At 46.0% G+C, this 26432-nt stretch overlaps 1 protein-coding gene across 1 annotated transcript; it reads left to right on the plus strand.

The window, feature by feature from the left end:
• Positions 1–865: 865 nt before the first annotated feature.
• LOC308153951 (reticulon-4 receptor-like 2) lies at positions 866–4466 on the plus strand (the record flags this gene model as incomplete). The annotated part of the gene is made up of 4 exons (XM_080527133.1): positions 866–923; positions 2794–3020; positions 3173–3406; positions 3621–4466. 4 exons carry the CDS (start codon positions 866–868, stop codon positions 4464–4466), a joined length of 1365 nt encoding a protein of 454 aa, XP_080383259.1.
• Positions 4467–26432: the final 21966 nt, after the last annotated feature.

A 26432-nucleotide genomic window follows, 5' to 3' on the forward strand; every position in this document is an offset into this window, starting at 1 on the left:
ATCAAAACTGTCAAGTGTTGCCTAATGATTCTTTTTGGGCATTTCATCTGACACCTGGTTGATTTTACGGCCAGGCACAGAATGTCCTTCGATCGGAACAGAAATAAATTAGACAGTTTCGTGCGTAACGGCGCTTAAAAGGGTGCTTTGACAGCATCTCCCGACTCGTTCAGAACATGTAAGGTCGTGATGCCTCCTGTTATTTTTTGGAACAAATCTATGCAAAAACAGTTTTGTTCCAAGGCCATGCACAGTTCAAAGCGTATCAGATTACAATGGTTTTGACATGACATGGCTCTATGAATGTTTGATCGTGTAGTAATGAATTGCTTTCAACTGACATCAACTAAAGTTACATGTGAAATTTTATCATTGTCATATCAGAGCATGATGACACTATTAGGCTGTTTCTCCTGCTCTTTCAGTCAGTTGCATTGCCATCAAAGTTGGGCAAAGAAATGCTTTGTTCTTCGCCAAATGCCCTTTCCCACCTCCTATCCTCCTCCAACCCCCCTCTGTGCGTTCCAAACTCTTGTTGTTGTGGCTCTGAAATCGTGCCCAGCACCCCCGTTATACCACACACACCCCGTCCATTCCTTAACAGTCCCTTCCTCCTCTGAGCAATTCATCCCTCCTCCCATCTCCCCGCCCTCGCGAGTCTGACCCGTACAGTTACGTATGAGAGATTCCTCCTCTGCCCACAACCGTGGGTGCGAGCTCTTCAAGTATAAACAGGCTGCCCCGGAATTATGCCCATCACTCCCTCAGTCGCACCGACTCGCTCGTTCACCAGAGCTGAACTTCAGCGGAGATAGCAGGCACTTTCTCGCCGCTCAGGCTAACTCGCTTTCGGCTTTGGTTCGAGATGGGGATCCGCTCGACTACACGGGGCAATCGGTGCTCCATCAGCTACAACTTCAAGAGTAAGTTCGATCTTATTATACACCTTCTGTTTCAATTAATCGTTGTTATTGATGGGCTATGAATTAAGATAATGTCAGCCTACCATAATGTATACCTATATGTGATTTATAACGGGTAATTGCTTTAATCCAACGTAAATTCATATTTCGTTGATTTAGTTTAGAATTGTAGTTTACACGGTTTCTTCAGTGTTTATGAAGTTGTCATTATAAGCAGTCACACTGAATTAGCTGTCCGTGTTTTACGCGCGCCTCTTCTGCATGCATTTGATCTCAATAACGTATTTCCTTGCACCCAATCGCGAATATTTGCCGCGAAAATAGGATGGCTCAGGAGGCTTTAACCTTTTGAATTTTCCATCAATATCTGAATTGGTTTTCAACTGGTATTAGGGTGGATACGCACAATTATTATGGAAAGTAGGCTACACTATAAAAAAAAAAAATACGCAGGGGCTTAGCAAAACCCCCAAAACCGTTGATTGGTGATCTTTATATGAATATTTCTAGTAGGGTACTTAACTTTCATCATATTCAGAAATAGATATTCAACGTTCCTCCTGTTTGCAACAACTGAAATCATGCAAACTTCATTTTAGCTAGTAGGCCTACAGTCTGTAAAAGTATTCAATAGGAAGTTAATCAAAATCAAAGAAACGTTGAAGCCTATTCCACCTCTGCTGGCCGACTGGCACCACCGCCTCTACGGGGATGCAGCGGTCGCGCTACCTGGTCACAACTGTTCACCGTCCTGGCGCCCCGCTGGTGGAACGAGCCATAGACTGAAGGCCCATTTAGATATAGATTATAGCATAGATTACGTTTGCAACGACTGATGGATAGATGATTCATTTACATTTATTTTATGTAAGTCGCTTTGGATAAAGGCTGCTAAATGCCCAAAATGTAAATGTCTAATTACCTGCGGCTGCGGTACGGGACATTGAGTTTAGATGCGTGAGTGACGGGCGAATGCGCGCGAGCACACATTCTCGCGCACAGTTGCCAATCACCCTTCTAAACACGTCCACTCCACGTCCCGTGCCAACGGAGTTAATTAGCCGCGATGTTCGGGTCAGAACGTGAGGTCGTTGGAAAATCTTGCGCGTGAAGGGTAAATAGGTGTCTTTTTCATGCAATATACTCTTCCCCGCAGGCCGCCTTTGTACCTGACACTCGAGCTTACCAAACCGCCACTGTATTATTCATGCAGAGCGAAACTGAGCTGGGTTGGATTACCTGGTTTTACTCGCGCGATGAGGATTCAACCGTTTTGTTTAAGCTAGTTGGCTCGTGAATTTAGGTTAAGTAAACAGGTTAAGTAAAACTTGACTGGCACTTGCAGCTGGTGTGCAAACCCCTATTTATGAAGTAGAGGAGTGGACAGGACATTTTTTGTTAGTTTCTTTTTTTTTGCCTAACCCTGCGTGGTTGCAAACCATGTCCTAGAATTATGTAATCGTGTTCTGTACCTTGCCTTTGTAACATGATCAGGTAGGGATTAATAGACTCATGATTTGTGTTAAGTCATTTATTATGAATGAGTGTCGCTGCTCCCTCAACTCTCCAATGAAGCCGAGATCACGGCAATTTTGTGAAACTGCGCTTGTGCGTCATAACCCTGTTCATCAGCAACTTTCAGCTCGGATGAACAGATCCAAGTGCTGAAAACACTTAATTTTCTCGCTCTCTCTTTCCCTCCTCACTCTCTCTACTAACACATGGTGTGTTAAATCGGAAATACACCTGACACCTTTAGTTTTATGATGATAGTTTTAGCAATGTAGCCTACGCATATGTCGCCTATAATTAAAAAGTGAGAAAGCGCTCATAACTTATTAAACCTGTGTATGTCTGTGTTTATTTGTAGGTGGTCTAACCCTGTGGTTGGTGCTGTGGTTGGCTGTGGTGAAGCCGAGTGGAGCAGGGGCATGTCCGAGCCTTTGTGTGTGTTACCCGGTGCCCATGACGGTCAGCTGTCAGTCTCAGAACTTCACCTCCGTGCCCGCCGGAGTGCCCTACGACTCCCAGCGCGTCTTTCTGCAGAACAACCGCATCATTGAGCTCAGAGCAGACTCATTCGGCTTCGAGACCCAAGTGAGAATTTGCATATGTCTGCGTTGTGTGTGTATCTGCTTGGTATTGTGTATTGTGAATTTGAGTGTTTCTGTCTGCTTCTTTGTTTAATCATCCCTTCTCTCTTCTGTCCCCTCCATCATTTCACCTCTCCCCTCCCTCCCTCCCTGTAGGTTCTTTGGCTGTACTCCAATAACATCACGTGGATCGAGGCTGGAGCCTTCAGTAACTTGCGTGTTCTAGAAGAACTGGACCTTGGCGACAACCCGTCGCTACGGCGACTGGAGGGCGGAGCGTTCCGGGGGCTGGAGAAGCTGCAGAGCCTGCACATGCACCGCTGCAAGCTGGCAGCCCTGCCCCACGACCTCTTCCTCAAGCTCTACAGCCTGCAGTTCCTCTACCTGCAGGTACACTGTCCACACATACTCATAGAACTTATGTGTACTGTGTACTCTGTAAGCACACACACACACACACACACACACACACACACACACACATGCAGGCATGCACATACACATACACACAGATCTGATATAGTACAAACACACACACACACACACACACACACACACACATCCGGGTCCTTCTAATAAAGACAGTGTTCTCTCTCGCCCTCAGGAGAACCAGCTCCACTTCCTCCAGGACGACCTTTTCTCCGACCTGGTCAACCTCACCCACCTCTTCCTGCACGGCAACCGTATCCGCACGCTCTCGGAGAACGTGTTCCGCGGCCTGGTCAACCTGGACCGCCTCCTCCTCCACGACAACCGCATCCGCCAGGTGAACCGCCGGGCGTTCCGAGACCTGGGCCGCCTGACCATCCTCTACCTGTTCAACAACTCCCTGGCGGAGCTGCCCGGCCAGGCCATGCGCGACGCCACCTCCATCCAGTTCCTGCGCCTCAACAGCAACCCCTGGTCCTGCGGCTGCGAGGCCCGCCCCCTGTGGGAGTGGTTCCGCGAGGCCCGCATCTCCTCCTCCGAGGTGATGTGCTCCTCCCCCTCCCCCCGCCACGGACAGGACCTCCGTTTCCTCCGCGAGTTGGACTTCGCCCTCTGCCCCGTCCCCGACCCCGGCTCTCTGGCCGGCTCCACCACCACCACCTTCAGCACCAAGACCCGCTGGTGGTTCTCCAAGAACAAGGCCGCGGCCTCGTCCAAGGGGATCTACCAGAAGAGCTCGGAGACGGTCAAGGCCTTCCCTCTCAAGCCCCAGCAGCACCCCTCCACCTCCTTCAAGTACGAGCTGGCTGAAGAGGAGGCGGCTCTGCCCAAGATCGACCAGGAGGAGTACTGGGCCAACTACGGAAATGAAGACGCCTCTGTGCGCTGCTTCGAGCTTGAGTGCCCCCCCGGCTACGACACCCCAGTCCTCCCCGACTCCAACTCCTCCTCCAACCCATCTCTCCTCTCTCTCCTCTCCCTCTGTGTAGTGACTCTCTCCCTCCACCTGCTCTTTGGCTGAACCTCCCCCCTTTCAGTCAGCTTTTCTCCACTTCTATTTTCACCCTTCTCTTTCTCCTCTACACACCTGGATCTTGATTCCTTTCAGTTTCCTCCCTGAACCCTAGGGGGCGCTACACTGATGCAGGAGACAGGCAGGGCAGTAAGGAGCTGCTCTTTGGAGCACAGGTGAGGTGCAGTGTAGGGCAGGATTCGGTCAGAGGGCACCACTGCTGATAGGAGCTCATTGACATCATTGGGCAGGTTCTATCGCCATGACAGCGAAAGGTAGTGAGGCGCCAGCCACTTCGTGCAAGTTCAGATCACCACTGGAACACTGCACAAACACATCACACATCACGCTGTCACAAACGGGAATGTTACTCCAAAAAACTGCATTTAATTGACACTACTCTGTAAACTAGTATCTTTTTCAGTTCAGAGTTTTAGCATCACAATGACCAGTTTGTACTAGCAGAAAGCAACGCAGGCGTTGTAAGCCTTTAGATACTGCGATTTTTTACCATTCCAACAACTGCTTGCAGTTCTGCTAAGAAATCACTTTGTTTCCGATGACAACTCCATCTCTGTCATGGACCTTTCACCCTTTACCTTTCCACCTCAGAGACCTCATATAGCAGAGCACCGCTCTCACACGGCTACAGTGTCAACAGACAACAACACAGAGGGAGTTGGGCATACTAGTGGGATTACCTTCCTAGAGGAACTGCTCCAAGACATGTAGAAAACAGAGAATGGGAGTAGCAGAGAGGCCGGGAAATCAAGAACAGGAGTAGGGAGGGAGGGAAAAACGTCAACGGTAGAGAGATGTAGAGATAAGGGGTCAGATATGTTGAAACTACAGCTGAGAGCAGGTTAGCATGCCATTAAGAGAGCTAGTGAGGGAGTGAAAGTAAGGTCTCTCACTTCCCAGATTCTGAATAGAATTGGTTTCTGTACACACCAGCAACAATAACATTGTATATACAGATGATATATTACACCATAACTCTGAACATACTGATACACTTGTGACACAAGATACATACATGATACACTGCTGTGTAGTTTAGTGTATGGAGCGCGTGCTTCAACATTCTTATAATTGACAATTTTTTCCATTGGTGATTGTTGCCATGAGTGACACCATCTTGTTCATTATTGTATGTATTTAAAGATAGACAATTTGAAAGACACAGTGAAACTGTTCCCCCTCTTGTATCAAAGTCTGTCTATCCCCTCCTGTTTTTTTCACTTTGTGTTTCTCTCCTCTGCCCCACCCCTTCACCCAATACAGTATACAAACATACAAACATACACAAGCACATACTGCATACACATTGCCTCCTCACTAGACTATATGGAACAAGGACAAGACATTGATACAATTTAAACTTATATTTTTGCAAACCAACATTGAAACAAAGGGATTGATAGAATACTGCAAAGGCAAGTGACTGGGAATTCATTATTTTCTTTTTCCCAGGAGGTGTCTTGAGTGGGAGGGAGTGGGAGTGCTGGTGACGCATATGCGCACACACTCACACACACATACACGCACACACTTTCACACTTGCCCCTGGTTTATTTGAAATATGGATGTATGTTTTGTATGTTGTTGTGACCTATATCTGGTTCTGTTGGGTTTAGTCTTGTTCTATGTGTGTGTGTGTGTGTGTGTGTGTGTGTGTGTGTGTGTGTGTGTGTGTGTGTGTGTGTGTGTGTGTGTGTGGGTATCATCTGATGTCTGAAGCCCAGGTCCCACTGGTCATCACAGTGACCTGCTGTGGGTCAGTGCCAGATGAGGAGTGCCCCAGTCATCTCTTTGTGTGTGTGTGTGTGTGTGTGTGTGTGTGTGTGTGTGTGTGCGCGTGCGTGCGAGCCTGTGTGTTTATGTGTGTATGTGTCAATAGCTTAGAATGTCTTAAAAGGCTATTCATAATCCCACTTGTTAGCAAGCTGCCTACTTCGGGCGTCTTTCCTCTTGCATGTCAATGCGTTGGGCTATAAGATGTTACTACTGGGAACAGAAGACACAGCTGTCGGCATCACTCAATGAAAATGTCAGAGTGAATGCAAACCCAATCAGGTGATGTTTGGCATATTGAGAGTTGGGGCATTTCTGTTTGTGATTCCACATGTGCCACTACCCTCATCCATCCCCTAACTGTATGTTTGAATAGAATAAGAAAGCAAACATTGTTGTCTTTCATTCCAATGGAAGCTGTGAATAAACACTCCCTTTATTAAACAGAAGTATGTGTATTATGTATGCAACACCATAATACAACACACGCACACACACACACGCTATCTCTCTGTCACACACACACACACACACACACTCTCTATCTCTCTGTCACACACACACACATTCTCTATCTCTCTGTCACACACACACACACACACACATTCTCTATCTGTCTGTCACACAGACACACATTCTCTATCTCTGTCACACACACACATGCATTTCTCAGTATAGACAGCAGGTAGGTAAACTGAAGCATGATAAGTTGTTAGTGTGTGTATGTGTGTGTGTGTATGTGTGAGTGTGTGTTAGATAAGGTGTGTTAGTGAATCAGGATAGGGTGACAGGGGTGCAAGGCAGGGTGATTGTGTTTTATTACTACACTCCCTCAACAGATACACTCCAATGATGATGATGATGATGATGATGATGCACATACACATACACAGACCTTGAAGAACACACACTCCGACTATACATATATATAGACTCATAACACACAATAATTCTGGTGTGTAACCAAACATCCGATTATCTTCAATAATAAGTGTGGTATGATAAGTGTACTATTTAGAAATAGATACATAACAGTACACTAGTCATTCGCATCACATTACAGTGACCATAATTGTAGAGCCTTAAAGGTGGGCAGTTACAATAAGAAGGACTGGCCGGGAAGTCTGCCTCTGTATTGTTAATAACAATACATACTGTAATATTCATAATCTATTTCATTTAATGAACACCATGTGCAAAGAATTGTTGTGTTTGGGTTGAGTAGAGAAAGAATGGTCAAGTGAAAATAAATCCAATGAGGCTTGAATAACATTGTATACAAAATACATCTATTACAAGGCAAATACATCATAAAAATGTAAATGTTACATTCAACCGTCATGGTAAAGGAGAGAAAGAGCAGAGAGACGGAGAGAGAGGGAGAGAAAGAGCAGAGAGACAGAGAGAGAGGGAGACACACAGATAAAACTGCCCACACAGCCACTTCAGCTGGACCACAACAAAGACAAAGGGAAAGATATGTTCCTCAACATCCTGTTTTATACCTGCCTTTCAACCATAAGTATTCAAATCAAGAGATGCTGTAAGGATGAACAAATCATCAATCAAATCTATCACTAGAAATGCTTTTTATCATCTACGGTAAGCTGATATAACTCCCATTTTAGAGACTACACTGGCTTCCTGTTAAGTTCAGAATAGATTTCAAGATCCTTCTGCTTGTTTATAAAGCTCTCACTGGACCAGAATATCTGAAAGACCTTTTGCTAGCATATCAGCCCAATAGAGCTCTCAGGTCTTCTGACGATGGTTTTCTCTGTGTACCACAAAAGAAGAGATTTGGTGAGGCTGCATTCTCATTTTATGCACCCAAATTGTGGAATGCACTGACAGTTTACATTAGGGATGCAACCTCAGCAAATATATTCAAGTCAAGACTAAAAACCCATCTTTTTAATATTGCCTTTAAATGAAAAAATAATTAAATGATGATTATATAATGTTATGTTATGTTATGTTAATTTTATTTATAATGCGCCCCCCATCCAACTTTTACATCGGCCCGGGGCGTAGCCCGGGTAAAGGAACAGATAAAGACAAGGACAAGGAACACGGAAAGCAATCAGACACAGACGACTTAAACGTACATCTCAAGGGATACAATTCACAACAAATAGGGAGTAGACTTAGGGAACATCATTGACGAAGATGTGGGATTTTAACTTGGCTCTAAAGGAGTCCAGAGTGGGGGCAAACTTGATGGCAGAAGGGAGCGCGTTCCACAGGGTCGGTGCTATCACCGCAAAGGCACGGTCACCCTTCCTCTTGAGGTTGGTGCGTGGGACCCTCAGGCTGAGTTGGGCGTCGGACCTGAGCCTGGGTCTGGGCCTTGAGGTGGAAGACTGGTCCAGGAGGTCCTTGATGTAGGGTGGGGCGAGACTGTTGAGAGCTTTAAAGACAAAGGTGCAGATTTTGAACTTCACTCTCTTCTTCACTGGGAGCCAGTGAAGGGAGATGAGGACAGGGGAGATGTGGTCCCTCATGTTGGTACCTGACACCAGCCTAGCAGCGGCATTTTGGACTAGCTGCAGGCGGTAGATGGTCTTATCAGGAAGTCCAGCATAGAGTGAGTTGCAGTAGTCGAGCCTAGATGAAATTAGCATGAGGACGACCCTCCTCAGGTCACTGGGGGTGAGGAAGGACTTGATCTTGGCTATGATGCGTAGTTGGTAGAAACATGACTTCACGACGGAGCTCACTTGTCGGTCAAGGTTGAGCTCGGAGTCAAAGATGACACCGAGGTTCTTGACACGTGGTCTGACAAGGGTGGACAGGCTTCCCATGTTGGTGCTGAGCTGAGTGATGGCGGTGGTGTTGCCGATGAGGAGGATTTCCCCCTTGCTCTCATTCAGCTGTAGGAAGTTCTGGGCCATCCACTCCTTCACATCGCGGAGGCAGTCCATCAGGCGCTTCAGATCGGCGGAGTCGTCAGTGTTGATTGATAAGTAAAGCTGGGTGTCGTCCGCATAGCAGTGGAATGAGATCTGGTAGCGTTGAGGGATTAGACAGAGGGGGAGCATGTAGAGGGAGAACAAGATTGGACCGAGGATGGAGCCCTGAGGGACCCCACAGGTGAGGTTGGCTTGTCTGGAGGAGCTGTCTGCTATGTGGACGGCGTGAGTTCTATTGCTGAGGTAAGACTTGAACCAGGACAAGGCGGTGTCGGTGATGCCAACCTCCTGCTGGAGGCGATCGAGGAGGATGGCGTGGTCTATAGTGTCAAAAGCTGCGCTGAGGTCCGGGAGGACCAGGGCAGCACATTTCCTGGAGTCTGCGATGAGGAGGAGGTCGTTCCAAACCTTTAAAAGTGCCGACTCAGTGCTGTGGCCAGGTCTGAAGCCAGACTGAAACTTCTCCAGGATGTTGTTCTTTTGGAGGTAGGGCCACAGCTGGCTGAGGACAGCCTTTTCCAGGAGCTTGGCCACGACTGGGAGCTTGGAAATGGGTCTGTAGTTACTGAGGTTGGAAGAGTCCAGGTTGGGTTTCTTAAGGAGAGGCTGGACCACTGCTTGTTTGAGGGTGGGCGGAACAATGCCAGTGGCCAGCGAGCTGTTGATTATTGAGAGGATGTGTGGCCCTACCGTGTCGAACACCTCTTTGAGGAGGGGGGTAGGGATGGGGTCCAGAGGCGATGAGGCCGGCTTCAGTGCAGCGGCCATCTTGGATAGGGCTGGTAGAGTGAAGGGACAGAAGCTGGAGAAAGTGCATGAACATCCCAGTGTGGTGGCTAAGTCCTTGGTGGAGTGCGGGATGTTTTTTCTGATATTGGTGACTTTGTCAGAAAAAAAGGATAAAATTCCTCGCACTTAGCCGGGGATGGATCCTGGATGACGGTAGGGGGGAGGGTGAACAACGGTGTTGATCGTTCTGAATAACACTCTGGGGTTGTGTGAGTTGTTGGAGATGAGAGTGGCAAAGCCCTTTCAGTCTTTACTACCTTCTGATAGGTCCTCTGCTTTTCCCTCAAAATCTCGAGTGAGATGGTCAGCCCGTCCTTTTTCCATCTGCGTTCCGCCTGACTCCACGCTCTTCTCTGAGATCTGATGGTGTCGTTGAGCCAAGCCGTGACCCTGGGTTTGGGCTTTTTCAGGGTAAGCGGGGCTATCGAGTCGAGGATGGAGCGACAGGAGGTGTTGAACATGGAAGTGAGTTCCTCTGGGTCAGATGGTGCCTCACCTGCCCTGGTGTTTTGGGCGGCCATGAAGGCAGAGGAAAACCTTGGGGCTGTCGAGAGAGGCGAGCAGAGGATTGGGTAGAGGGAGGGATGGACAGAGATGAGGTGAACAGAACTGCCTTATGGTCACAGTCAGCATGGGCCAGCATGGTCTCCACGTCACTGATGGGGATGTTGACTGAGAGGACCAGATGATAATGATTGGAGCACTTTGAGCTGCAACGTTTGTAGGAAAAGCGCTATACAAATAAAAAGTTATGATTATTATTTCTTGATAACTCAGTTACAATCAACTGACCGTCATTTAAACATTCCCAGAGAGTCACTCAACATCCAAATTAAAGTTTTGGGAAGGGGGCAGATTTCTTCTCCCTTCAATCTTTGGTCATTGCTATGGCTTATATGAGTGTAGAGAGTAGAGTAGCCATGTTGGTTCAAATTCATATTTCATATTCATATTTCCTCAGTCCTCAACAACTCTCTCCTGTTTGCTAGAGTTTAGCCTGTGTCTTCAGAGCCATAGTGCAGTGGTTTGAGGTTTAAGGTTTGACTGCTCACTCACTGTCTCTCGCCCTTGTCAACTGCCTCCATGAAATAAAAACCTGGATGACATCTAACCTTCTCAAACTCAACAGTAAGAAAACAGAGCTCATGGTTGTGGCACCCAAGGCGCTGCTCCGGAAGGTTGGGGACTTCATCCTCGAGGTGGACGGCTGCTCCGTCTCCCCACCCTCCCAAGTCCCAAACCTGGGACTCCACCCTCTCCTTCCAGTCCCACATAGAATCTGTCACCAAATCCGCCTTTTTTCACCTCAGAAATACTGACTCTGTGGCCGAAACCCTCATCCATGCCTTCGTCACCTCCTGTCTGGACTACTGCAACAGAGTCCTGTTCGAGGTTCCCAGCAAAGCCCTGGACAGGCTCCACTATGTGCAGACCTCAGCTGCCAGGGTCCTCACCCACACCAACACACCCCTTCCCGGGACCTGTGGTCCCTAGGCATGGGCCTACTCTCCACCCCGTGCACCAACCTACGGACCTTCGGGGGCAGAGCTTTCAGTGTGGCAGCTCCCACCCTCTGGAACTCTCTCCCCACAGTGATCCGCAATGCCCCTACCCTGGAAACTTTCAAATCAGCCCTCAAAACCCACCTGTTCTCCAAGGCCTTTGGCCCCTAGTCTAGTTTTGTCACTCTCGTTGTCTTTGTTTCTTTGCTTTGTTTTTCTGTTCTGTCTGTCTGACTGTCTGACTATGAAATCTGTTAAGCGTCCTTGGGTTTGAGAAAGGCTATTATTAGATTATTAGATTATAAATCTAAGCTATTATTATTATTATTATAATTATTTTGTGACAGATGGTTTAGTTGAGACTAGAGCATTCTGAAAGTGTTCTTAAAAATGGCTTAATAATGGTCTCAATTTAATCTCCATTAAATTCTATTTAAACCCTGAAAGCTCTCTGAAAGTTGTCTATGCATGTGCATGTGCATGTGTCTGTGCATGTGTGTGTGTTGTGAGGGAGGGGTTAGTATCGACAGTGTCAATAGTCTCAGCTAGATTCTCAACAGTTTGGTTCTCTTCCTCCCTCTCCTTTTTTAACCCCTACTTTTTCCTCAGCGTAGACAGCAGCCAGCTCAACTGAAGCATGAGAAGTTGAGAAACGGGGCTGTGTCAGATGAGGGGGTGACAGCTAGTCAGGGGGTAAGGTGACAGGGGTCCAAGGCAGGGTGAAAGAGTGACATTTTGCACCTGAATCTCTACACCCCCTCAACAGATCCACTTCCATGACGATGATGCACACGCACATGTACATGCACACGCACGCACACACACACACACACACACACACACACACACACACACACACACTTTTCCTCTCTCTAACAGGATGTAAGGGTACTAATAATCATGCCTCGCTTTCCTCCTCAAGCGTCACACCTCCCCTCCCTCTGTTCTCTCTCCAGCACACCTCCCCTCCCTCTGTTCTCTCTCTCCAGCACACCTCCCCTCCCTCTGTTCTCTCTCTCCAGCACGTCCCTCTCTCTTCCTCGGATGGCACCTCACTCCCTTCATTCTGTCTCACACTATAGAAGTCACACATCAACCCCATGCGTTTCTGCGGCTGTGGGGCAGGAGGTAGAGCCGCCGTCTAATGATCGCAAGGTTGGCAGATCGGCGGTTCGAGCCCCGGCTGGCCACATGTCGAGGTGCTCTTGGGCAAGAGACTGAACCCCAAATTGCTCCCAATGAGCGGGCCGGCGCCTTGCATTGTAGCCTGCCTTCATTGGTGTGTGAATGGGTGTGTGAATGGGTGAATGAGAGGTCGTTCTAAAGTGCTTTGGAAAAAGGAACTATATAAGTGCAGTCCATTTAGCATTTATTATTTTATTTCTTTATTTTTCTCTTCCTCTCTTCTCCAACATGTCTTCCTCCTGTACATCCCTCGAGACCCGAGGGAGAGAGAAGGCAGATTTGTTGTTCATAACATGGATGTTTTTTAAATGTTTTATAATTTATTATATTCTGCATCTATTATCTAACCTAACGTGTCTCTCCATGCAACTTCCATGCTCTCTTCTCTGCAGGTGTTGCTCAGGAATGCTCATTAGCTTGGACTCTGCTTTGGAATCAAAAACAGAGACTAGACTTCTAACGGATGTGTTTGTACTCATCCTTAGTCTCTCTTTCTTTTCTTCTTACTCTGTCTCTCTTGTCTATATCTGTCTTCCCGCTCTTTTGTCTGGTTGTCTTTCAACGTCATTTGAACACTGTCATTTGAACACTGTCACCACTTTGTCATTGTTTAATCCCCGACTACCACCCTTCACCACCGCACCATCTCTTTCTCTTTCTCTTTATCTGTCTCTCTCTCTCTCTCTCTCTCTCTCTCTCTCTCTCTCTCTCTCTCTCTCTCTCTCCCAGATGGCTATGTTTGTCTTGGCTGCTCAGCCTGAGCTTCTGAGTCTGTTTGCGTGAGTTGGCGTGCTGTTGGCATGTGGTGACGTGTGTCTTCACACAAGTGTCTTAATCACCGAGCTCAAACGGAGGCCGTGCTGTGACGTCTGAGGGACCGAGGAAAGGAGCAGGGGGACTTCAGAGACGTTTCAGTGAGGCTGAGCTGGATCTATTCAAAATCCTTCCCTGTGGTCCTCCTGACCAATAACACCCAACCTCCCCTTTATATCCATTACTGGTGCTACACTGATGAGCAGGTGACCCATTTCGTTCCCCCCCCCACAGGGAAATATGAGCCATGAGGTCAGTGACCTTCAGTTCTGGACAGCTCACCAAGCAGAGAGAGAAGAAGGCTGCCACAACAAGCCAAAGTCAGCTCATGCTAATCTACGGCTACAGCACATGTACCCTTAAATCTCATCATACGTCATGTTCTCCGCTGCATGGCTGACACAATGCTAGCATTAAATCTACCAGTAGTATACAGTTGAAGTGGGAAGTTTACATACACTTCGGTTGAAGTCATTAAAACTCATTTTTTAACCACTCCACAGATTTCATGTTAAGAAACTATAGTGCAAAAAGTGGAAATCAATCCCAGAACAAGGGCAAAGGACTTTGTGAAGATGCTGAAGGAAACAGGGACAAAAGTATCTATATCAACAGTCCTATTCGGTTGTTAAGTCTGACATCACGCGTGACGTTTAGCAATTTCCGGGTCCAAATAAAGACTTCCCCGCACCAGAGTACCAGTGTACTAAAGCGGTAGAATGACAGTTCAATCGTTTTTTAGACTCTGATCTATTCATACAACAAGGGACACAGCACTTTCCCGTTTTTCCCATATTGTCAGCGTCTTTGAGTCTCGGAAAAGAGCTATACAAATATAATGAATTATTAATATTACTGCGGCATTTCGAAGAGAGCGCCTCAGCCAACGTTGGACCTGGAAACACGTCACGACTTAACAACCGAATATCGACATAACCTCAAATGTTTCCCACTCAGCAAGTAAGAAACCTCTGCTCCAAAACCGCCATAAACCATCAGACTACGGTATGCAACTGCACATCTTACTTTTTGGAGAAAGGTGATAGCAGCTGGTGAAAGCGAGGAACAAGTCGGCAATCAATCAAAATGTTCTGAATCAAAATGTTTAACCTCATATTCATATTCTCTAGCACCATACAAGTGTCTACATATAGTGTGTGCAAAACAGCCATGTTCAATGTTCCTGGAGTCAAAAAAAGTAAGAGAAAAGCTCCTGAGGAAATGAACAATAATGTCATAATGGGTCATTTCCTTTTCTCTTTTTGACGACAGAGCATACAAAAGTCACAGTTTTCAAATATGTAGACATTGTATGGTACTTCCTTACATATATAAATGTTTCTCATTATAGAGCCAAAAGAAGAAAACATGCTTCACTGTCCCCTTACTTACGCAGGGCACTGAGAGAGAGAGAGAGAGAGAGAGAGAGAGAGAGAGAGAGAGAGAGAGAGAGAGAGAGAGAGAGAGAGACAGAGAGAGAGAGAGAGAGAGAGAGAGAGAGAAAGAGAGATAGAGAGAGAGAGAGAGAGAGAGAGAGAGACAGAGAGAGAGAGAGAGATATGGAGAGAGAGAGAGAGAGAGATATGGAGAGAGAGAGAGATATGGAGAGAGAGAGAGAGAGAGAGAGAGACAGAGAGAGAGAGAGAGACAGAGAGAGAGAGAGAGAGAGAGAGGGAGAGAGAGAGAGAGAGAGAGAGAGAGAGGGAGAGAGAGAGAGAGAGACAGAGAGAGAGAGAGAGAGAGAGAGAGAGAGAGAGAGAGAGAGAGAGAGAGAGAGAGAGAGAGAGAGAGATTAGGATCACCTAACCAGGTGCTGGAGATTAATATGAGGTATAACCCTGGTGAAGTGGCCCTCACTAACAAAAACGCACATGCAGGCTGTGGAGGGTGTCTTTCCAGGTATTGCTGTCCTAGCAGTGGCGGACTCAGGCTGTTTGAAGGGCAGGGGCGAAAAGAAAAAAACGGCATCTACTGCACAACATGGGACCCCATCAGTGCACATGGTCAAGTTTAGACCATTGGAAGGGCAGCCAATAGGGCACATCCTCTAATTTTGCCACTCAAAAGGGCACTTTAGTGCAACGTTTTTCAACTGTGGGGGCACATGGTCAAGTTTAGACCATTGGAGGGGCACCAATAGGGCACGTCCTCTCATTTTCGCCACTCAAAAGGGCACTTAAGAGAGACGTTTTTCAACCGTGGGGGCACCAGGAGGGGCGGTCGCCCCCCATGCCCCCCCACTGGTCCGCCAGTGTGTCCTAGTATACAGTATATTGTGCCATCCTTCAGTGAGTAGTGACTATACTGTGTGTGTGTGTGTGTGTGTGTGCGTGTGTGTGTGTGTGTGTGTGTGTGTGTGTGTGTGTGTGTGTGTGAGTGACTCATTACTCATAGACCTACGTAGACCTACATGTATAGGAAGCAGTGGACTCTATCTGGTCCTGCGTCACAACGTGAGGTAAAAGAGAGGCAGGGTGGAGGTTACATCTGTTTGAGGGTCTGTACGCTTTGGCTTTACTCAGGGTGCCTAAAATACACACCAACAGACTGCAGAAACAGACTGGAATCACTAGGGAAGACTCTGTGTGTGTGTGTGTGTGTGTGTGTGTGTGTGTGTGTGTGTGTGTGTGTGTGTGTGTGTGTGTGTGTGTGTGTGTGTGTGTGAGAGAGAGAGAGAGAGAGAGAGAGAGAGAGCAAGTGAACACATGAGTCAGTTTCACATTGGCTCTTTGTTTGAAGTATAGCCCTTGTTTATTGGCACAAACAGAAGCAGTGACGCTCTGAGACCTGGTTTTAGTCAGCAGTGAAACGTGGCTGTGAATGGCAGTTGGGTGTACAGTACTATTCTTGTGATATACAGTTCCCCACGATAGTAATAGGACATTGACCATTTTCTTTCTTCTTTTTCGGCTTTTATTTTTTATTCAACCTTTGTTTATACAGGTTTGTCTCATTGAAATCAAATCTCTTTTTCAAGAGAGACCCATTTCAACAGCAGCAGGGGGAACAATGTTTCAGATTTCAACATGCTGGACACAGACACAACATTGAACAAACCACAGTTACTTAAAAGAAACAAACCTTATAACTAAAAGCAGCTGTCCTAATGACAGTGACACTCATTTGTGATATTTGCGTCTATCAAGTGTTTCAACTCCACCAAAATGACTCGATCCTCAAGTTTTAAACTGCTGTGGAGAGAATTCCAGGAACAGGAGCTGAGTAGTTCAAACTATTTCTATCATGATCTATTCTTATTTTTGGGACCGTTAAAAGCAAGTGCGAGTGAGAGCGTAACAGATAGTTATTTTCTGACCTAATCAATAAGTAACAGATGAATCAGATAAATCAGAGTATATCAATCTACACTCCAAAGAACAGGAGATGGCTGCAGTACAGGTCTGGCAGAGGATCACCAAAGAAGAGACCCAGTGTCTGGTGAGGTCAGGTGAGGTCAGGTGAGGTCAGGTGAGGTCAGGTGAAGTTAGTGGGTCAAGACTTCAGGCATTGAATGCAAAGTGTCGTCCACCAAATAGTAAACATGAGAGCTTAATTTGTAAGCTTTAAATCTGGCCCATTACTTTTGGGTACCCTAAAGAATCTGTACACAAATACCATCAAATAAAAGCTGATAATAGATAGATAACCTTTTAAAACTTTTGGAGTGTAGGGCCAAAAGAAGACAAAAATGTGTCACTGTCCCATTTAAATTCAGACAACCCCATCCATCCGGGGCAATACATCCATCTTGTGGCCACTTTCCTCTCTCCATTAAACTCCTTAACACTCCATTAAACATGTGTGAATGTGGCTGTCTATCTTGTCTTTCCTACGGTATTGTTGTCCTATCCTCGTAGTGCTATCCTATGTAGAGCATGTGCTTTATATATGCTCATGTGTTGTGTGTGTGTCATTGCTCATAGACCTATACATGTAGGAAGCAGTGGGCTCTGTCTGGTCCTGCGTCACAATGTGAAGTAGAGAGGCAGGGTGGAGGTTACATCTGTTTGAGGGTCTGTATGCCCCTCTTAGGCTTTACTCATAGAGGCTAAAAAGTAAAGAGAGAGAGGGAGGGAGGGAAGGAAGGTGAGAAAGAGAGAGTAAGAGTGAGAGTGAGATTGCGGGAAACAGTTAACTATGAACACATAAGAGTCAGTCTCCCATCGCCTCTTTGAGAAGTTAAGTCCTTGGAAACAGAAGCTCTGAGAGATTTAGTAGCATTGGCTCAGTTGGGCTTACAGTGTACTATTCTATGGCTGAGTTGGGCTTACAGTGTTCTATTCTATGGCTGAGTTGGGCTTACAGTGTACTATTCCTGTCAAGTCCATCTGGCAACAAATCCATCATGTTGCCGCTTTCCCACCTTTTCTTCATCATTTCTCTCCTATTTGTTTTGGATGCTTTCCCCCCGGAGTCTTGGGCCCGATCCAGATTCCCTTTTCTACCCCTACGGCTCGTTTTGGAGTGCCACTCGCTTTGGAGCCAAGGCCTCCTTACCTTCCACCCCTACCTTCCACCATGCATTGCGAATCATCTACAGCAATCTTATTTCGCTCTCCAATGTGGAAGACAGCCACAAATGTCATTTACTTTTTCTGTAATTACTTATTAATAAAGATTTGAAAAATGATGATAACCATCTTATTATCTTAGTTTAATGTCATTTCAATGCATTATAGACCTTTTCTTTATAACAAGCATAACAAAACAAAAAAACGCTTTTATGCCAACGTGCTGTGTCTAACCTTAGAGGTTGATTTGTGGATGACAGTTGCGCATATGACATATTTCCATGTCTGATGGCATATGTGTCATATTTAATGTCATTTCAATGCATTATAGACATTTTCTTTGCAACAAGCATAACACAGTCCAGCGCGCAGGGAATTGCTGACATGCGTGAAAGGGAGCAACACGGGTATCTACCGGCATTTGGCTCATGTGTGAACGGCGAAAATGCCAAGCACAGCCTTCCCATAGAAGGCATGGCACGGAGCGCGATTCACATTTCCGAGATGTACAATCCTGTTTATTTAGAAATAAATTATTACCTGTGGCGTTTGACAGCGGATGATGGTAGACATATTTAATGTTAAGTTATCTATCTAACATTAGGCTGATTCGTGCATGATAGTCGTGCTTTGACCTAGTTCCATGTAACATTTCCCCCTAGTGTAAACTAGTGTAAACTAGTGCATCCTGACAAAAAAACAAGCATATGTCAGCAGCAGTAAGTCATCTTAAAAAGTTGGATGTGCAGCAAACTCAAGGACTTAGGATATGTAGTGGAGCATTTAAAACATCTCCAGTAACTGCAATACAAGTTGAAGTTGGGGAACAGCCACTGTGGATACGAAGAATTAAACTGACGTTAGCATACTGGGTTAATTTACAAGGTCAGAACAGTTCACATCCTACTAAGCCAATCATACAAGACTGTTGGGAGCATAATAAGACTGACTATATGAGTTTTGGATGGATAGGGAATACAATAGCAAAACAATATGACTTAGATAAATTACAGTATAGTCCATTGTAAGTCATTCAATGATCCCACTGTGGTTATTTGTAAATCCACTGGTAGATTTAGGTATACAACAAGAACTTCGAAAGAAGTCTAAATATGCACAGCCTGGGAACATAGCACAAAACTATATTGGTCTGCACTACAGTGACAAGGCTCTAGCTTTTACAGATGGGTCAAAAGACCCAGAGACAGGTGGTACAGGAGCTGCAGTATATCTCCCTCAGGATAAGACAGGAATTTTAAAAAGAACTACCGATCATTTATCAGTATACAGTGGAACAGCTAGCAATTTTGACAGCATTGGAATGGTTGGTAGAGAACAGGGTAAACAATGCATTAATTGCTTCGGACAGCTGGGCAGCATTGTCTAGTATTAGATCTTTGAAATCTTGCAGACAGGATATTATTTTCAGGATTCATCAGTTAATTTATGGAATATATAGCACAGATATGACTGTTGGCTTTGTTTGGGTTATTGCGCATGTAGGGGTAGAAGGAAATGAAGATGCAGATAATTAGCTAAGCAGTCACTTAAATCAGAATCAATAGAAATGGATATTCCACTGTGCAAAGCTGAGGTAAAATCAATCATTAAAACACACATGCAGGAAATATGGCAAGAAGACTGGAACAGAAATGAAACAGGAAGACATTTGTATAACATTCAGAAGAAAGTTGGAATAGGAAGTAGGATGGGCAGGAACCGGAAAGAAGAAACTGTAATTTCCCGGCTTAGGATAGGCCACACTAGACTCAACAGCTTAGGATATATCCAAGGTAAAGAAAGTAGTTGCTGCTAAACTTAAGGATCACCTAAATCAAAACCACCTTTTTGAGTTTTTTCAGTCCGGCTTCCGCCCTGGCCACAGCACGGAAACGGCTCTGGTCAGGGTCACCAACGACCTCCTGATGACAGCAGATACTGGCTCCCCATCCCTCCTCATTCTCCTGGATTTAACAGCAGCTTTTGACACCGTGGACCACAACATCCTCCTTCACCGTCTGCACTCCACCATTGGCCTCTCTGACACTGTCCACAACTGGTTCACCTCATACCTCACTGGCAGAACTGAGCACGTCACCCTGGGAAAGGCGAAATCCCACACCCACAACGTCACCTGCGGTGTCCCCCAAGGCTCGGTGCTGGGCCCCACCCTGTTCACGCTATACATGTTCCCCCTTGGCTGTGTCATCCGCAGGCATGGAATGTCATTCCATTGCTATGCGGATGACACACAGCTCTGCCTCAGAGTCAACCCCACCTCCTCTGCACCCCTGCCACTATCCACACTAACCACCTGCCTGGAGGAGATAGAGGCGTGGATGAAGCTCAACTTCCTACAACTCAACAGCTCCAAGACTGAAGCCATCCTAGTCGGCACACCACACCAGGTCCGGTCATCCACCATCACCAGCATCACCTTCTCTGGCCAGAACATTCCCCTCTCCTCATCTGTTACCAACCTGGGCGTCAAAATGGACCCTCACCTCACCTACGAGACCCACATCAAACATATATCCAAGACAGCTTTTTTTCACCTAAGGAACATCGCCAAACTCCGTCCCGCACTCACTCTGGCAGATGCAGAGAAGCTCATCCACGCCTTTGTCTCCTCCAGACTGGACTACTGTAACGCACTCCTCATCGGGATTCCTAGCAGCTGCCTCCAGAAACTTCAATACATCCAGAACAGCGCTGCTAGGATCCTGATGAGGGTGTGCAAATATGATCACATCACCCCCATCCTCAAATCACTTCACTGGCTCCCCGTCTCCCTCAGAATCGAATTCAAGGTCTCCCTCCTCACCCACCAGTGCATCCATGGAACTGCCCCCCCCTACCTCAAGGTACTCCTCCATACCCCTCAGACCTCCTCACGCACCCTCCGTTCTACTGCCACCAACCTCCTCAAGACCCCCAGGACCAAGCTCCGCACCATGGGAGATCTGGCTTTCTGCTCGGCTGCTCCCAGGCTGTGGAATGCTCTCCCTGACCACCTAAGGGCTCCACAGTCTGTGGATGCTTTTAAACGAGGCCTTAAAACCCACCTTTTTAATAGAGCCTTTTTTTAGCCTTTTAATTGAAAATGTTTATTGCTTTATCTTCCTGTGTTTAATTGTAGCACTCTGAGATTTCCTATGTAAAGTGCTTTTATAAATAAAATGTATTATTATTATTATTACTATTATTATTATTATTAGGATAGGCCACCCTAGACTGAACAGCTTAGGATAGGCCACACTAGACTGAACAGCTTAGGATAGGCCACACAAGACTGAACAGCTTAGGATAGGCCACACTAGACTGAACAGCTTAGGATAGGCCACACTAGACTCAACAGCTTAGGATAGGCCACACTAGACTCAACAGCTTAGGATAGGCCACACAAGACTCAACAGCACACTACACAAGATAGGGAAACATTCAAATGGAATGTGTGATTACTGTAATAACCTGGAATCGGTGCAGAGTGTGAGGAATATGAGAGGGCAGAGAGGGCGGCTGAGGTCAGCAACTCATAGGGCTAAATTGGGGTTTACTGTGGAAAATGTATTAGTAAGTGCATTCAAAATGGACAAACGGGTCATTTAGTAATTGAAAAATACCCCCACCCCCAATTTTGTTTAATTCTTTCATTTGTAAGTTTTCCCTGTCAAATATACCGTCCAAACACAGTCCGGTAGGTGGCGGTAATGCGCCTCAAGTTGGTCGCAAACCGCCATTCAAAGTGAAAAGAAGAAGAAGAAGTAGTCCACCCACTGACGCACAAAACGCGCGAAAATTGTCACGTTTCGCAGTCGGTCGATAACAACATCATGGCGACCCGTTCAAAAACAGGCAAGTTCAGCACTAGTTATCTACAACTTTACACTTTGTTTTGATAATGAAAAATTGCGCGATCAATTAATTGCAAAGAACGGACTACAACGTAGACACAACAGACAAATAGGATATATGGAACCAGGTTGTGCGGCCATGTGTTTTTCGGCTTCAGTGTATTCATGCAACCCAAGAGTGTCACCTATTCCGTGGGTGCACTGACCTGCTGTATGGTTGTAGCGTTCAGACAGCAGTACTCGCTACTTCCAACTGCGCTGTGGCAATGATCTGATGTAGCTTACATTGTTCGTTGCTATCAAGCAGCGGTAACGTTATGTTGTGGATAGCTGGCAAGCTGATGCAGAAGTGTTAATGCATGCTTTTGTTATTACTTATTACACGTTTCATTGTAACAGTCTCCTTTCTGGTCTTCCGAAGAAAGCTATTGGACAGTTGCAATTAGTCCAAAATGCAGCAGCGAGAGTTTTAACCAAAACAAGCAGACGAGCTCATATAACTCCTATTTTAGAGAGAATACACTGGCTTCCTGTTAAGTTCAGAATAGATTTCAAGATCCTTCTGCTTGTTTATAAAACTCTCACTGGCATAGCACCAGATTATCTGAAAGACCTTTTGCTAGCATATCAGCCCAATAGAGCTCTCAGGTCTTCTGACGCTGGTTTTCTCTGTGTACCACATGTACAAAAGAAGAGGTTTGGTGAGGCTGCATTCTCATTTTATGCACCCAAAAGTGAAATGCACTGCCAGTTTACATTAGGGATGCAACCTCAGCAAATATGTCAAGTCAAGACTAAAAACCCATCTTTTAATATTGCCTTTAAATTACTACTAAATAATTAAATTAAGATTGTTAATATTGCCATTAAATTAAGATTATATAATGATTAAAGCACTTTGAGCTGCAACGTTTGCAGGAAAAGCTCTATACAAATAAAGTTATTATTATTATTATAGGTCGAGAGTTAAAGCGCAAGGTGATTGCAGTGACGGAGACCGTGGCCGTGGAGGACAAGAGGAGTAAAGCAGAGGACGGGGAGCCGGAGGCTGCTACCGAGGGCCAGAGGGTGGTCATCGAACACTGGTGAGAGAACTGACAGACTAGGGGAGGCTTAACCTTGTCCACAGGCTCTAATTGCTAGTGCATAAACGGAGAGAGCGCAGCTGGCTGGTGGGCGAGGTATTACAAGAGACCGAACAACATTTCCACATCATGCATCCATTATATATAGACCCGAAAATGTATGTATGTATTACACCTGAAAATCCTGTATCGTCTCTGATCATTTGACATATTAGTTTACTCTGATTAATGGATGCATCTTTTGAACCTATGAAACATGATGAACTATCCAATGTGGTCAATAGCTAGTGCTAAGGTTAAAGCAACTAATTTGGCCTAATTTAGCCTAACATGTGAATCTCACACAGACTCTTCTGTCGTTATGCAGCAAGAGCTGACAAGTGTATGGGCGGAATGCTGAAGGGGTGCGAGTTGCACTCCTGGCGGCCCGTCCAGACCTGACCGTGGTCCTGAACCCCCAGAAGCCCCGGCGGAACAGCTTTGAGGTGATGCTGGTGGAGGGAGGGAAAGGTTGGTACCCTGGAATCTATACCCATAACAATGTTTTTGATGGCCCCAACTGCAATCATCAATCAGATCAACTAAACTCCCCCTGGGTCAGTTAGTTAGCCGTGTGTCGGTGTCAGTGGAGGCTGGTGTCTGGAACATTGTGAGAATGGAAGAGCACTCAGCAGTGTGCAGGGTAGGCTCATCACGGACGGACGGTGAAGAGCACAACACTTCCACTCAGGGCAGGACAGGATTTATACTGTGAAGACACCGCAAATGTGATTGTGTCTGCGACTTACTCTACATGAAAGCTTTAAATGGGGCAGGCATATGTGCGCAGACAGTTAGCGAATGTTGATGAAAACATAATTCAACACTTAACTGCCAAAGCACACGACAGAATACTACCTCCATGACTTTTGTTAATTCAATAGCCCATTAAGATTTAACAACACAAATGCAGGAAAATACAGAAGGAAAACTGCTCTGGATGAACTTGTTTGGGGATGCCACATGTGCCGCTGCGTTAGGTGCCTTAAAGATTACACTGTTTGTTTGTTTTTATTATGAAGGTATTACTGGTGTATTTTGGCAGGAAGGTACACTAGTTTTGATACTGACACAAGCCTAGAAGGAGGGATGAAAGAATTGAGTAAACATACATCAAGCTGCAATGCTATCACACATTTTCCAACTCTAGGGGCATAGACATTGTACCTCCAGATGGTACCGAGGGCCAACATTTCAGGGTCTGGCTCTATTATTACTAGACAAAGCTATAATAGTTTCTCCCTATTGATGTCATATAACTCTCATCAGCACAATATTTCTCCTCTCTGGACGTTGCCATGTTTTTTTGGTTTCAGGTCTTTTGGTTCTTCATGTCCATATACCCACATACAGCGGTCCCGAACTGCCCGTACACGTGTTGGCTATTTATTTCTTAATTTATTTCTTAATAGCACACCTATTTATTACTGGTTTTTAAATTGGTTCCCTTGTACTGTGCTAGGCTACTGCCTTTTTTTAAATTGTCTTTTTATAGCGCAGGATACTATTGCTACTTGCACAGCACTTTATGTTCAGCACTTTGTCCCTTATGTCCTGTGTCTTTTATTGTTACTATTGTCTCTTTCTTTTCTGGCACAGTGTTGAGTGTCTAGTCCCATTTCATTTCACTGCATGTTTTACTTTGTATTTCTGTGCATGTGACAAATAAAGTACCCATGAACCTTGAACCCTTGGCCGATAGGGAAGAGAAAGGGGGCCGTCTTCTCCAATGCCTGGGGGCTTGATGTTACTGTCCGGTCAGCCAACACCATTCTCTCCTCTTTCTTTCCTACAGAGGTGTGTCTGTGGTCGGGAATAAAGAAAGGCCCACCTCGCAAGCAGAAGTTCCCTGACCCTGCAGTTGTAGTTTCTGCCCTGGAGGAGAATCTGAAGAACGTGTAGATACCCATTGAAGGTTTGTATTTGGAGTGCTGTTCCCCTTCAGAGAAATGCAATATCCAATTTAACTCAAAGGAATTTGGATGGGTTTGGCCCCAACTGTGGTACAGAAGAAGGAACTGCTCTGGATGAGCTTGTTTGGTGATGCCACATGTGCCGCTGCATTAGGTGGCTTAAAGTTATGCTTAAAAAAAATGCTTGCATTATTTTTTTTTTATGAAGGTATTACTGGTGTATTTTGGCAGGAAGGTACACTATTTTGGATACTGCCACAAGCCTAGAAGGAGGGATGAAAGAATTGAGTAAACATACATCAGTGCTCTGTCCTATGCCCCTACTGTTCTCCCTCTACACCAAGTCTCTTGGCTCGGTAATCTCCTCACATGGGTTCTCCTACCACAGCTACGCAGATGACACTCAGCTCTTCTGTCCTTCTTCCCCTCTGACCTACACGTGGCAACACGTGTCTCTGCATGTCTCGCGGACATCTCAACATGGATGTCAGCCCTCCATCTCAAACTCAACCTTAACAAGACTGAGCTACTGTTCATCCCTGGGAAAGCCTGCCCTCTCCAAGACTTCTCCATCACAGTGGAGAACTCTACTGTAACCCCCTCCCTGACAGCCAAGAACCTTTGCAGAGAACATTGCAGCAACGGCACGCTCCTGCAGATTCTTCCTTTCCAACATCAGAAGGATACGACCATTCCTCACCAGAGAGCGCAACTCTTGACCCAGGCACTGGTCATCTCCCACCTTGATTACTGCAATGTACTCCTGGCCGGGCTCCTCGCCTCCGCCATCAGACCTCTGCAGCTCATCCAGAACGCTGCTGGTTGTTCAACCTCCCCAAATGTTCTCATGTCACCTCTCTCCTTCGCACCCTGCACTGGCTCCCGATAGCAGCTCGCATCAGATTCAAGACCCTGGTGCTTGCCTACCAAGCAGCTAAAGGGACAGCCCCTGCCTACTTGCAGGCGATGGTCACCCCCACCCCAAACTTCAGCCCGTTCCCTCCGCTCCTCCACCTCTGCTGGCTGACTGACCCCACCACCTCTACACCTACACGGCAGTCGCACTGCCTAATCACGTCTCTTCACTACACTGGTTCCCTGCTGGTGGAATGAGCTTCCCACGGCTGTCAGAACTGCAGAGTCACTACCCATCTTCCGTCCGAGACTGAAGACCCATCTCTTCAAGTTACACCTTAACTGCTCCTCCTGAGACATCTACTACCCCCCAGCACAGCGTATCCTAAAACACACGCTTTTCCCCTTTACTGTGTCACCTATGACTTCTACTGCCCCCCGTGTACTGTCTCTCTGTTCTCCAGTCTCTATATATACAGTATATATATATATTTTTTTTTTTTCCTTCTATCACTGAGACTGCCAATGGCCCCTGGCCTGAGCTAGATTACTCTTCCTGATACAACTGGTGGATTGATGATTCACTTGCTTAGCCAAATGTATTGATTGTAAGTCGCTTTGGAATAAGGCGTCTGCTAAATGGCAAAAATGTAAATGTAAAAAAAACTCATGGATTCTAAACTAGGTTTTTCCTTGTGGGATATACATTCTATACATAATTGT

Source organism: Nansenia antarctica, assembly GCF_963989245.1.
Source record: "Nansenia antarctica genome assembly, chromosome: 3".
In the NCBI taxonomy this organism is placed as follows: domain Eukaryota; kingdom Metazoa; phylum Chordata; class Actinopteri; order Argentiniformes; family Microstomatidae; genus Nansenia; species Nansenia antarctica.